We start from the raw sequence: 13,864 nt of genomic DNA, 5'->3' as shown, positions 1-13,864 counted from the left end.
AGTGAATTAAGGAATTTAACAGAAATGTGAAGGTTTGAGGTTTATAGTTTATTTTTTCACTTTCGTCAGAGATAACTGACTTTGGATATTATTTACAGAAGAAATGTAGAAACTCTTTATTATTTTCAGAAAGAAAATATCTACATATTGTAGATATGTTGTGTAATATTCAAACAAACATTTGTTTCCTCTCCATTTTATCACTTACTTTTCATAACCAGATCTCTGATTTGTCAACCAAACAGAAACATTTGTACAAACAGTAAGGCACACAAACACAAATCAAGGAACAGCATGGCATTTTGTTGATGGAAATGTACACGTGATGTCCAATAACATGAGTAAAAAGAACACAAGTCCAACATGCCTCACTGAGCAAATGTAATGTTTGTCACATACCGTTTCAACACTTTGAATACAAAAACAACTTCCGGCTGATTTTACAGATACTTCCTGTATCTAAATCATTGTGAAAAATGAAGAAACACTCAATCATTTACTTAAATGATGTCCTCTCTTCATTCAGTAGTTTCTAACAAGCAACAAGAAGTCAGTAAGAGACTTTTACCCAGCATGCTTTGTGTTTGCTCACATGCTTTAATCAGAGGAAGCAGAAAGTGATCACCTGCACTTTGACAGGAGGAAACACACCCAAACATGATGAGTATAACACAGAACCCCTCTTCTTTTTAAAAACAGTGAATTATGAATAAGTCCTGAAATCCATCCCCAGAGCAAACGTTCATTTAATAATATACAACCAACAATCTTTTGTACAATAATACCTTAATATAAATAACCTGCTTTAAACAGTGGACAAAATAAAAACAAGTTGATGTAGTCTGTTGCTTTACAGGGAATATTCGTACACTGGGTTAAATGAAACGCACTGAAAGCAGCATTTATGTCATGACGGAAGATGTCGTTGTCTTAAGTTAAACTGGCGGTAAATATAGCTACCTGTGTGCTTCTGTCGACGAACCATCAGTGGTTTGTGACATCAATACAATCCTTGTGTTGTCTCATTCTAGTTGGCAAGTAAACATGAACCGTTGAAAAGTTTCTCATAGAGTTTTTATCTAATGCTTTATCTATTAGTATTTACAATTGAAAATAGTACAATGAATGTTGTTTTCTTATTTAAATGCAAAAAGACGATTATTCACTAAGTCGGGTGAGAACACTCTGGAAAGGAGAGCCAGTCAAGAGATCATTTGTTCAGGTGTTTTGTATTGGTGCTATAAAAGTAGAGCTGCAACAGTTAGTTGACAAACAAATGATTATCAACTATTTAGATATTTTACTAATTGTTAATATAATATTTTTTATATTTTAAAGACCAAATCATCGTTAGTTGCAGCCTTAGTAAAAGGTCACAGTGATTTCACTTGGCAGTAAATGAAACAAGGCTGCAGCAGAAAGAAGCCTCCTCTTCATCACAGATCTCTCCCCGGGTGATTATAATGTCAGAGACACTCCAGAGACTATTGGAGGGAAACCAACCTTGAAGTAAAGTACTTTCTACTTTCCTTTCATTTCGTGTTTATGCAACAAAGTTTATGAAAAATCAAATGTTCAAAAGGCAGCCCGTTCCAGAGTGTCCGCACCATATTGCCTCCTCCTCACAGCAATATGAATGAACAATATCATATCTTTCATCAGAGGTCTGCATAGCACACTGTACACAGTTAGAGTCCGAGTCAAGGTGACGTTCTCCTCCAAAGCCTCCACCGCCCCCGCCAGCCAAGAGTTAAAGAACATTTTCAAAGAGGTGCATCGATCGCATGATGTTCTCATCCTGCACACAGAGAGGAAACACCGTGAGGAGAAAAGGAAAGAGTGACACCAGGAGAGAGACAGAACGGATTCAGGACGTCCAGCTTACGTTTTGGCAGCAGTCGATGAACTCGTCGATGGTTACCACCCCGTCTTTGTTCTTATCCATCTTCTGTTAAAGAGGAGGAGAGAGGAGAGGTGAGAGGAGGCCTCTTTACTGTGATCGACAGTTAGAGAAACACTTGCCTGAAAGAAGATTTCGACATGCTGCCGAGGCGTCTCCTCTCTGAGGGCGGGGTACGTGCATTTTCCCATCATGTCGTAGATGGCCTTCATGATGTCTAGCATTTCCTGCAACACACACAAAGGGTCAGGTTACCAAAATCAAATCAAATATCCTTTATCTGTTGCACATCGGGGACATTGGGACCCCAAAGGGACAGTTCAGATAAAAAGGCAAAAAGAGTAGACTATTAAAGTTCTTTACACCTGGGGAGCTGTAAAGATCATTTAGATTTGATGTTCTTAAAGAAGCTTCTACTGCTGCTTCAAAGTACCATTGTAGGCCGAACAATTACACATTATTTATCTATGATGGGGGGTAATATTTGAGAAAAAACACAGTTTACATCCATGAGGAATAAACTCACAAATTCAAAGAAAATTGAAATGTACCACTTGTAAATACATAGAATAAAGTCATGTATATCTTAGAAATAAAGAGTTTTTCTCTTAGAATAAACAATGGCCCAAATACAGCATGCAGATTTCTGCTGCTACTCATATTCAATTAAGGTGAATACTATTTCTAATGTGTTCAAAGATATGAAAAATGACATCCACAGACCGTTAACAGCTTTTAATGAAATGACTTTCAAAAGTGGTTAAAAGTGTTAACACAAACGGTATACTGTAAGATATGTGGGTGTTTCAAGTATGAAGGGACATACCTCCTTAGTGATGTATCCGTCTTTATTAATATCATAAAGGTTGAAAGCCCAGTTGAGTTTTTCCTGGATGGATCCTCGCAGGAGGATAGAGAGACCCATCACAAAATCCTGCAGAGAAAACAAGACTCACTGAGAAATATCCAACATATTGATATTTAAAAAACAGCTTTATGCTACTCCTATGAGATAAACAAATCATCAAGTAACAATATTACATGCAGGTTATATTTCAGCTAACTTTCCTGCAGGATGTTAAGTCAGAGGAACATGATGAAGCACCTCTTTATTCCAGTTACTAACAATCTCATAATGAACTGCACATTAGATTAGAAGAAGGCTTTTTTGATCTTATAAGCAAAAATCTGCTTTTCATAAATATTAATCAGGTGTGCGTTAACAGACTCGGGCTCATTTACAAACCGACCTGCACGTTACACAATGCCCATGAGGAGGTTTAAGTGACGGACACGTTCAGCACTGCAGTCCTTGATATGAAGGACGATGTCGTTTCTTTATTTTAGGAATAGAAATATCATAATACCCACCTCAAAACTCACAGAGCCGTTGTGATCTGTGTCGAATGCGTTGAATAGGAAGTGGGCATAGGTTGAAGCATCTACGGAGAGCACAAACATGAAATCAGAAAAACACAGAAAACAGCTCAAAGGAAACTTTGGTGGACAACTTCAAAGAATCACAATGTATTTTTCTTTTATGATGAGAGGGGGGGAAATCGCTCTTCTTCTTCTTCTCTGTGAACAGATACATCAAAGCCTCCTAATGTCTCCCTCTTGTTACTCGGGAACCATCTTTGCATCACGATGAGCTCCAGCCTGCACATACAAAACACCCCCTGCCTTTTCTTGGAAGGAAGTACAGTTTGAATAACATGACCGAGGGCTCACATGACACAAACCTCCTTGAGGGAAGAACTGAGCGTAGATGTCTTTAAAAGTGTCCTCGTTGACGACTCCGCTGGGACACTCCTGAAAGACAGAGAGGAGATGCACGTTTAAAGGCCCTGACACACCAAGCAGACACCAGAGAACTCGCCGAAGCCGACTGTTGCGTCGCCGTGTCCTCCTGCGTCTTGGCCATGTGTCGCACGAGTGTGTGACTTCTTAAATCGTTTGTTTACGTCCCTCACTTCCGTTTCGCTTCTGATTCGCTAGCTGAACAGCCAATCAGAGTGATTGCTTGGCCCGATGCATGGCCGATTCAACATGTTGAATCGGCCATGCATCGGGTCAGGCAGTCCAAATAAGGCGTGTGACGGCAGACGGTGCGGGACCTTTATATATACAGTCTATGTGCGGGACACACCAACCTGACTACGGCGCCGCGAATGCCCGACGGCCTCTGACGGCCTCTGACTCCCAACATCGGGTTGGTGTGTCAGGGCCTTTAGACTCGCTCATTTATTAAAGTCTTTACATCTGAGTTCAACGTGTGCGACTGAAACCTCCTGAAGTGCACACACTTCACTGAACAGTCCATTTTTAGGAGCACACGTCTTGCATACAGCGGTTCAACCTTTAAGATACATTCTCTTTAATGAGAGTAGAGAATAAGAGTAAATGTTATAAGAACTTTAAATCTGTTTTTTTAACCCGAAAAACTAAATAGCCATGAAAGAAACATGAAGGGAAGAAATATGCACTTTTGTGAGAACTCGCAAACTTTTTAATAAGCTCCTGTAGCTTGAAAGAATATTAGTATGAGACCACAAATGAGACAACAATGAAACTAAAGTCCTTCTGCCAGATCTTAACCAAACTAAAGCCAGCCTTACAATGTGGTCCAAACATTACTTTTGAATTTATTTTGTATTAGATCACAATATTTTAAAACAACTTAAATGTAAAATGTGTTGAGCGCTAGTGTTAGAGTGATCTCAAAATGTTGCAGAAGTAAAAAAAGGATTCCCATAAAGGCATTTTTTTTTTTAGGGATTTTAACCTTTGCACACCATTCACATGCACCAAAACCTATATACTGTAGCACACTAAAGGAAAACCCCCAAAAGCTAAATTGGCCCCTTTAACAGCAGCTGCAACTGTAATGTTTCTGACCTCTTTTGATTAAACACATGTCAGCATTTCAGTGTGTCCCAAACACTCAGGTAATAAAGCTTCTTCTACAGGTTCAATGTCTTCAGTGATGCTGCACACTGTGGCAGGATATTGGACCTTAGGGGGAGAGGACGTTATGCAGCTGTAAAGAGGATTGTCTGGAAGGGGAGGCAGATGTGCGTCTGGGTTTTTGAATACAAAGGAAATCAAAGATAAGGAACAAACTGTATGGAGGGACACAATAATATGAACATGTCTGATACAAAAGACATCAAACAGCAGCAAATAAAGAACAACGTTTTTATCTGAGAATCTAAATGATGTAGATTCAAACTCTGATTCACTTTTGTTCAGGAGAGTTTTGTGCTCCATTTCTTTTCTTTGAGACAAACCGTTTCCTCATTTTGACCCAGTAAGAGTCTTCCTGCTTCCTGTGACCATGTGTGATCAGAAACACAATGGAGGCGCTGAAAACACAAAGATGAGACTATTGTCTTGCTTCAAATTGGAATTAGTTACAGTTGCTACATTTGAGAATAACATAAATTGTACAGACAGATGACAACATTTTGTTTCCTTAATGCTGATGAGTTTGATTAGAAGATCGATTCAAAGAAGCAAGTATTTCGCAATTTGGGGAAAACCTTGAGCCTTCTGACACATTTAGTGGTTGTTTGTGGAGCTTCTGTTAATAAAAGCAGTGTTTAAGTTCTGCAGTAAATGGGCTGTCAACCTGTGCAGAGAAATGTAATTAAGTACTTTGAGAAAGGAGGGGGAGGTTTATCTAACATGTAATGCAATGTGTGTGAGTGTGTGTACTGTAAACAGATGGGTAATTTTAGCTGTCAACACTAATAGCACACTGATTAAGAAGGTCACAAAATGGCTGCTTCTTCTTCTTCCTCACACACCTGAAGGAGAAGTAAAGGTCAGTAAAAACGTTGTGATGAAGTCTCACACCGACAGAGTTCATCTGATTGTGTTTCTCCTCCGCCTCAGGATGACACAGTTATTGGATTTAGAATGGGTTTTATCTAGTTATCATCACGTACAATGCACAAGCTCTGCAGTTCAATTTAAAGTTCACTCAAATAGTTTCTTCACACCTGAGCTGCCTTCAGGTCCCATCGGGATAAACTTTGATGTCGCAGAGCTAAAAGTCAGGACCTCACTCACTCTCTACCCAATAATATTTTTATATTTGTTCATTTATATTCTAAGGAAGTGCCTCAGCGTACATTTCTTAACATGCATGGTACATAAAAGTGAATTTATTCTTATTTACTCCTGTATCTTATCTCTAGTTTTTCACATATTTGTTTACCTCTAATCCAAACTGAAATCATGCGTGAAAGTAGTGTGTTGTGTCGAATCGAATTGTTCCCTTGCCTTTGTATGTTGTTAAATTTCACACATTATTATTTGACAATCTAATTAGGGAGAGTGAGGGGTCAGAACACGTATTTGTATCCATTTGATATGCTCGTGTAATCAGTTTATCCATGATAATAAAATCACAAATACAATCTGTGAAATGCAAAGCCGGCTAGGCATGAAATTCCTTTCTGAGACTGGTGAAGCGACGCGGCAGTAAGGTCTGTGGGGAATAAAATAAAAACGTGCGAACAGACGCTGATGGAATCAAAACTGAGAGATCTTAATCTGATTCCCGAGGCCGTGTCCCGGACTGTGAAAGCCCCGCCAGACGCGAGGACAATATTGTGTAATATCCTGTAGTGTGAACTCAAAGATTTCTCCACCTTCAAGAATGAAATCCATCCTTAAGAGCAGGACCTAGACCCAGGAGTTATTTTGTTCCCTGCTCGACATATTCCTGGATCTATACAAGACAAAGCTCCACTCTGGAAGTCTCTTAAAGTGTGTTGTAGAGACAATTGACCTCCTCCTGCCACCCACAGGCTTTTGGTTAGCTCGGAAACCCTGCACAACAAGGACGAAGGGGCCACACTCCTCCTCACGGGAACAAAGCCAGCTCTGATTAGTCTGTCCGGACCTTAAGAGCTCTGCCAAAGTCACAGAGTTGGAGCAATTCAGAGACGAGTGTTTGACCCTGACAGTTAAAAATGGTCTTTGGACGACGGACAATAGGTATTTAGTAGCTTCAAGTGCCATGACTAGCTCTCTGGGGCTAATCTTGACTTTGGAGACAACAACATCTGTCTAATTACACAGCAGTGATGAGTGACAAACAAAGAGATGTGTGTGCACAGGCCTTTCACTGAAGCCATTTGTTTTTTGTAAACAGAAGTGACACGGAAGGTTGGAGCTTTGTACAACCAGACCTTGAAGAGACATTTTTAGGCACCAAACACAAACTGAAAGGGCTTAAGTTAAACGAAAACATAAACAATGATGTAGTAGCAACCTGTCGATCACTATGTATCCCAGCCCTAAATCATACGCTGCTTTATCGTCTATTTGACTTTAAGTAGGACCATAAGTTAGTTAAGAAGAATCACCATTTTGTATTTAAGGGGACTACAATAAGATATTGATACCACAGCTAGACTCAACAGGGACATATTTACTTAGGTAATACATGAATTGAGTTACAGTATGTTCTCATAGACTTTATTGTACTGGAAACATTATAAGGCTGACTCAATGGTTGCGCTAGGAGGTGAACAATCAAGGAACAACCAGCATGATTGTAATTTATCATGAGGGTAACATCAGTGTTTGCTCAACATTTTGTAGCAATCCATCTAAATGTTGAGATATTCATAACTGAACCGAAGTGGTGATCTAATGGATGAACAGGAAAATAATGTTGGAGGGTTCCTACACGCACGATTCACTTTCTCAGTGTTAACGGAAGCATGGCAGAGTGAGCAGCACATACAGGTCTCATTAGTGCACTTCTTACCTGTCTCAAGTGGAAGGGACTAATGGCTGGAGCACAGTGCAGACTCAACAGGAAGCTGAAGCCCAGTGGGGGGACTCTATCACAGGACTTTCGCTCTTTCTCTTTCAATGCCAGACATTTTGGGTTGAGTTAATTCTGGATCATCTCATTACGCCTCACAGCAGAGGTGACGTAGAGGGGAGGAGGTTTTATACGAGCTGCTCCGGAGGACTCTGAACTGATTGCTCATCAGTAACAACGTGTCGCAGGTACCAGCTAATTATCCTCGGCACGGGATTTCATTCTCGTCGTAAGCACACCACTTGATAGTGTTGGGATGAAGATGATTCAGCAAAATAGCATTTATCAGAGAATTGATTTTTATTATTGAAAGGAATAGATCAAACTCCTTTCAACTACATCCGGATATAAAAAAAGAATAAATTGTTATGATCCGTATTAGTTTTTCCTGTTTTATTTTGTCCCGTCAAGATTTGTCTTTGGTTTCCTGTTTTATTTTGAAAAGTGTTCACCCCCCCCCTTCCCTCCCCACCTGTGTCTTATTTGTGTGATTAGTCTTGTGTGCATTTAAGTTCAGTTTTTTCTTTCAGTCTTTGTGAAAGTCTTGATGTTGTTGGACGCATTTTGTTTCTGAACGAGTTTATGGTTTGCCTTGCCTTGTTTTACTTTGTTTGCCTCGCCTATTCCACAAATACAGCAATTTGATTTCAACCAAAAATAGGAAATAAAGCCCACTGAGCTTCACAATACGTGGCTTCCCGTCACTCACGTTTTTGAAGCCGCGGTAAAGGATCTGCAGCTCCTTCCGGGAGAACCGCGTCTGGGCTTCAAGCTGCTCCAGGCCCTCGGGGCGATGGCGGACTGTCGACAGTTCAAGCTCATCTTCGACGCTGTCTGCAGAGGAAGAGGAGGAGGGTCAGATGTGCACAGATGCTACAGAGTCTGCTGCAAATGAGCGTGCTTAAAGCTATAGTTTGAGATTTCAATATCAGCAACTGCTCAAAAAATAAACAGATATATGCAACTTTTTCACATTTTGGCTTTTAATAGTGACACACACAAATACAGTGATTCCCATTTGTATTCAGTTCCTTTTATTCACAAAACTGTTTTTAAAAAAAAATTATAAGAACAATTATGATGTGACCCTAATAAACTATGCAAACATCATAATAGATGTAATAAACACATTAGCAGGAATGGCATCAATTAAATGCATTTCAGTTGTAGAATGGTATCGAGTATTTTTATTTGCAAATGTTACTTCACTTCAAACAAAAAGCTCCTTCTTCTCTTCACTAAATGCAGAGATAATTAGTGTTATTGATGCCCCCGAGCACGTCCTCTTCATGAACCCTGTGAAACTGTTTAATGGGCTGTAATGAAGGCAGCTGCTGTCAGAGACCACACCGTCCTCTCAGCGCAGAGTTTGAATCCTCTTGACGTTGCAGGGTCTCTCAAACACCTGACGGGAGACACAGACCCTGAACGCCTCATTAGCTTCAACTGTTCTGCTGTGGCACAAAACCAAAGAGCCCCCTCATCTAACTGACCACCATTATGCCGCTGATGTGGAGCTAATGCTCGGTATTCATAGGTGAGGTGAAGGGATATTATGTCAAGAAATAAAACAGCAGCTTAATCTCATTTCCATCGTTAAAATGAGTCCAGAATGTAGACGTATAGCTGCAGATATGAACAGATAAGAATAACAGATTTTTATTACGTGAGTAACGCTGTATTTAAAATAGCTTTTTCTGAGAAGAAAATGATGGTTTGGCTTCAATAAGTATGCTTGTTACAGTTATGGGTGTGAATATAAACATGGTACATGGACTCTATGTTTTGGTTGAAAGATGTTAAACACAAAAAATCTAAATTGAAACAACGTATATTTTAAAGAAATTGATCATGCTTTGGCTTGAAATACATATGTGTGTTTGTTTATATAAGTTATGGCCACAAACTAAATCATGTTATAGTGGGTTTTGATTTCACAGTAACAGCTGTATTCTGGGTTAAAGTCCAAAAGATGACCTTAAACGGGATGAATATGATGAAAGTATTCTACAAAATAACATGTATTTTTTCAATCGTGAACAAATGAGTGTAGAAAACACTGACAAAACAGTCTAATCTGAAAAACAAATATCACATCGACGTATTCAACATCCATTCTTTTTATTCATTCAACTTCAAAACCCAAACGTCCTTCATTGAGTAGTCAAATTGATTTCAGACTAAAGCCTTTATGTTCATAGGAAAAGCATCTTAAACAACAACAAACATCAGCACAGAGAGCCTTGAGGACTTGCTTTGAGAGCTGGAAGAAGACTTTGTGGCTGCGGAGCACGGGAAGAGCCTCATGATTCGAGCTCTCACCCCCGGCCTGTCGACAATCTGAGGGTACTCTGAAATACAGGTAGGCTTACGGTTACCCAGGCAACCAACAGCCTCAGAACTTAACAAGAGGACGCTGGACATGCAAGAGGAGAAGGTCTGATAGAGTGGTGCAGGGATGTCGTATTTCTGAAGTGGATCCTAAAGGCAGCATTTCCCAGGTTTCCAAAACCATTGACATCCAGACAAGGGGACAGGAAGTGGTCAAATGTGTTTCCCGGGTTTATGACTCATTCCTGCAACACTCTATAAAGGTCATCTAGACATCAGGCTGCATCACTGCTAGTTATTCAGGACAACAACACACTGTTGGTTTAAAGCACTGAATGTGGTTATATTTGAAAATAAGTGCGGGATGAGTTCCCTTTCTAGTTTGTTTGTGTGCATCTACATGTAAACCTACAGCAGCTAAACTTAGTCATAAGCAGTATGTTAACTTACATTACTTATTAAAAGGTCTCCCAACAAATTGTAATGTACTAATCTGAACTGAGTGTAATGTGACAGCTCATTAGGGGTCGACTTTTCACACAGTCAAAAGTGTGGTTTACCTCGTGTCGCTCAAACGTAAGCAGCTTGATTGGTAAACTAAAGCGGTCTGTCCGAGGTTTAATTAATGACCACAACACACAGGCTCTTATTTTCTGTGCTCTGTGATTTTGAAAGTCATTAAGAAGTTCAACACCTTGCCTACAGTCTGCAGTCGATCACAGCAAACCTGAATAATAAAATGTCCTCGCAGGGGAAGTTATAGCTGAGACAGAGCTAGTCAATTAAAGTCAATATGGCAGGTGGGAGTTTTAGGAGGACTTTATAGATCTGGGCTATAGTATAAGGACATAGTGGGTATAATTAAATCATATATCTGCAAGCTGGTCTGGCAATATCATGGAGGTCGAGAGGGGAATCATCTGAAGATTAACGGTATCGCTCTAAGGTTGAGTGAGTTTGTCAGGATGTCTGCATGCTTTATCTACCAGGTAAATGTCTTTTGAGATCATTCTCAGTAAAGAGGCAGAATGCATGTGACCTTAAAACATTATTTTATATATTTCAGCCCTAGCCAAAGTATACAATAACCAACATTAGGGAGCGAGTTGATTCTGCTAAAGCCTCACAGTCAGAACAGGTCATAGTGCCCTTTTTAAGGACACAATAACATTGAGATTTAGAGGATAAAGAGACAAAGTGAAGCTCCCATCTGTTACCTGCCTGACACTCACCTTCCTGAGTGATGGGGGTGGGCGTGTCTGAGTGAGGGCATGAACTAGAAAGATGGTTTTCTTTTGTTACAAAGTGATATTGTCCTTAAAGAGAACTTTAGACAGAGACATGTTTTCTAGCTGTGAGCTCAAGGACAATGTTGCATGCATCAGTATGCACCAGAACAATGTCTGCCTGAAACGATCTGTCCTTTAACTAATAGGAAGAATGACTGTTGGTGAAAAGCTAAAAGAACATGAAGGCAATACAAAACAATCTATAAATAAAGCAGAGTTTGAGTGACACAGAGTTTAATCAGGTGGGAAAAGAGCATGCAGTCATGGCTGTCTGATCAATGTATGCCCTTTGAGTTTATTGACTAAATGGATCTGACGCTTGAGTGTGTGTGTGTGTGTGTGTGTGTGTGTGTGTGTGTGTGTGTGTGTGTGTGTGTGTGTGTGTGTGTGTGTGTGTGTGTGTGTGTGTGTGTGTGTGTTAATGTCAAGAGCAGCTCTGGCAGGCTCTGGCGACATTACCCACAAAGGTCAAAGGTTACGATTTTCCTGGAAAACTAAAATGGATGTTGTTGTCCTGAAGAATCACGTATATCAACATGGAGGATTCTGCAAAACATTGGACTGATGCAGTCGGGACGTGCACACAAAGCCATGCCATACTTTTGCCTTCCTTGAAAGATAATCATATTACATGTTGCATCTCATCAGAAATGTCCTTTATAATATCCATCTCCGAGTAACAAAGCTGTCTCTGCCCGCAGCAACAGAAGATAATAGGATTGAATGCCTTACGGGTTATAAACAAAGACAAATGCTTCAGTAAAATATAATTACCTTGAGACATAGCAAAATAAAGCCGTAAAATGGTCTGCTGCTCAATGAGCTGACAAAGACGCACACATAGTGACAAATGAACATGAGAAAATCACTCGACAAAATGAGTTGAAGTTGATCAATCATCAACAATCCTTCAAGAGATTCATCTCAAAGTCAGGCTGGAGGGGAAAACCTTGCTAACCCTAAATCAATTGATCCATGAACCGGAGAAGAGTGGCTATTAAATATTTGATAAATCCATACCATGCGCAAACTCAAATGTCTTAAGTTCACCTCGAATGGCTTCTTGATATCAATACTGTACATGTCGGGTCAATTCTGGTGCCGAGGCCGCAGTTTGCTCTTGCTGAGTCTGCCGTTTCTTTGTTGTGGTGAGAGCGTGCATGTACAGTAAGAGCTGCACCGAGGCTAATGATGGCCTGTGGGTCCATTATGGGATGGATGAATGTAATGCCGAGTGTGCAAAAAACCCTAAAAACTATTGAATGGATCTCATTCGACAGTTTTAATCTGTGTGAAATTGGTCAACTTTTAAATTTAGGCCATGATAGCTTTCATCTGACCCTGGATTTTATTAAAAAAAATGAAAATCTAGCTACAGTAGCACCGTCATGTGCTTTCTCTTCAGAGCTTCTCTGTGCGTCTCAGACAGGGTTTTCTTTTGTACGATTTAGCACCAGATCCTCGTCCCTTTAGCACCACGGTGGCGCCGTGAAGGCTGCTCTCTCTGAAGTAGGCCACGACTCAGAGGAAGCACAACTTATCTCCCGACAGTGTATATGATACTACTGGCGGCAGCCAGGGTGTGAGAAACATCTTCAGGAGTAATGAGATGATCTTTGGAAAATCTCCTCTAAATAATGAAAAGGTTAAACCGTAGGTCAAGGAGGTTACATCATCGGCTCCAATAGTGTGTTTGCTTGTCTGTTGGTCAGCAGGATAAGACATTTAATCTTTTGTAAAGTTACAATGTGTAATATAATGCTTTGTGCTGTATGTGTCAAATAAATGAGGTTTTCCAGATAATTATTGATGCAGGGATTATGGATTTATTGGGTCATCACACCGTCTCTCTTTGACAGCAGCTTTGTCGATAGTTTAGCTAAGGTTTGGACAATTGAAACAAATGGAACACCTGGGCTAAACTCAGTTCTGATCTTATCTCAACCTGCAGAGCTCACTCCTAATATAGCCCCCTAACTCCTGGCAAAACAACACGGAGCAATCACCAATACAATCTCAGGGTCCCTGCAACACTGCGGTCCATTAAAGGGTAAGATACGTCCACATAGTCAGTAAACAGGTGCAGATGACGGCAGATAAAAGCAGGATGATAAAGTTACTTTCAGGGTTTCACAGTAAAATTATAATTTGAAGATATATAATTGGGTTTGGTTTGATTGGAACATCGCTTGAGGCACAGTAGAATCAGAAATAATATTTATGGGACATTTCGAATCCCTAATGTTAGTGAATGTATCTGTCAGCGACGTGCACCAGTGCTGCCCTCCATCTTTCTACATCTTAATGAAACTCTTTGGTTGTCGTTCAATCTCAATCCTGCCTCAGAAGTTATTCATTGCTGCATTTTGGGAATGTAAATAAAAGCTAATTTCAATGAAAACTGACGTGGGGCCTTTCTTTGCCCTTTATGTAATGAGCAATTGTTTGCGTGGAAATGAATAATAACATGGACACTGTCAGTACGATGCAATAGAAGAA

General features: G+C 40.1%; 1 protein-coding gene across 3 annotated transcripts in view; it reads right to left on the bottom strand.

Annotated features, from left to right (window-relative positions):
- Positions 1-101: 101 nt before the first annotated feature.
- The window catches only part of kcnip4 (Kv channel interacting protein 4), an 86,940-nt gene continuing 73,177 nt past the window's right edge, over positions 102-13,864 (bottom strand). For 2 of the 3 annotated variants that reach the window (XM_034230634.1, XM_034230564.1), the window contains 7 exons: positions 8,455-8,579; positions 3,643-3,712; positions 3,272-3,342; positions 2,727-2,834; positions 2,023-2,127; positions 1,886-1,948; positions 102-1,798 (listed from right to left, as the gene is read on the bottom strand). In XM_034230634.1, coding sequence (XP_034086525.1) covers positions 1,751-1,798; positions 1,886-1,948; positions 2,023-2,127; positions 2,727-2,834; positions 3,272-3,342; positions 3,643-3,712; positions 8,455-8,579 — 590 coding nt within the window. In that variant the 3' untranslated portion in view covers positions 102-1,750. Of the gene's footprint in view, positions 1,799-1,885; positions 1,949-2,022; positions 2,128-2,726; positions 2,835-3,271; positions 3,343-3,642; positions 3,713-8,454; positions 8,580-10,000; positions 10,352-13,864 lie in introns of those variants that run through there. The other variant, XM_034230704.1, reaches the window with a different exon arrangement.

The sequence above is a fragment of the Gymnodraco acuticeps genome, unplaced genomic scaffold (genome assembly GCF_902827175.1).
Source record: "Gymnodraco acuticeps unplaced genomic scaffold, fGymAcu1.1, whole genome shotgun sequence".
Taxonomy (NCBI): Eukaryota; Metazoa; Chordata; class Actinopteri; order Perciformes; family Bathydraconidae; genus Gymnodraco; species Gymnodraco acuticeps.
The sequence above is the reverse complement of the archived record's forward strand: the minus strand, read 5'-3'. Positions and strand labels throughout refer to the sequence as shown.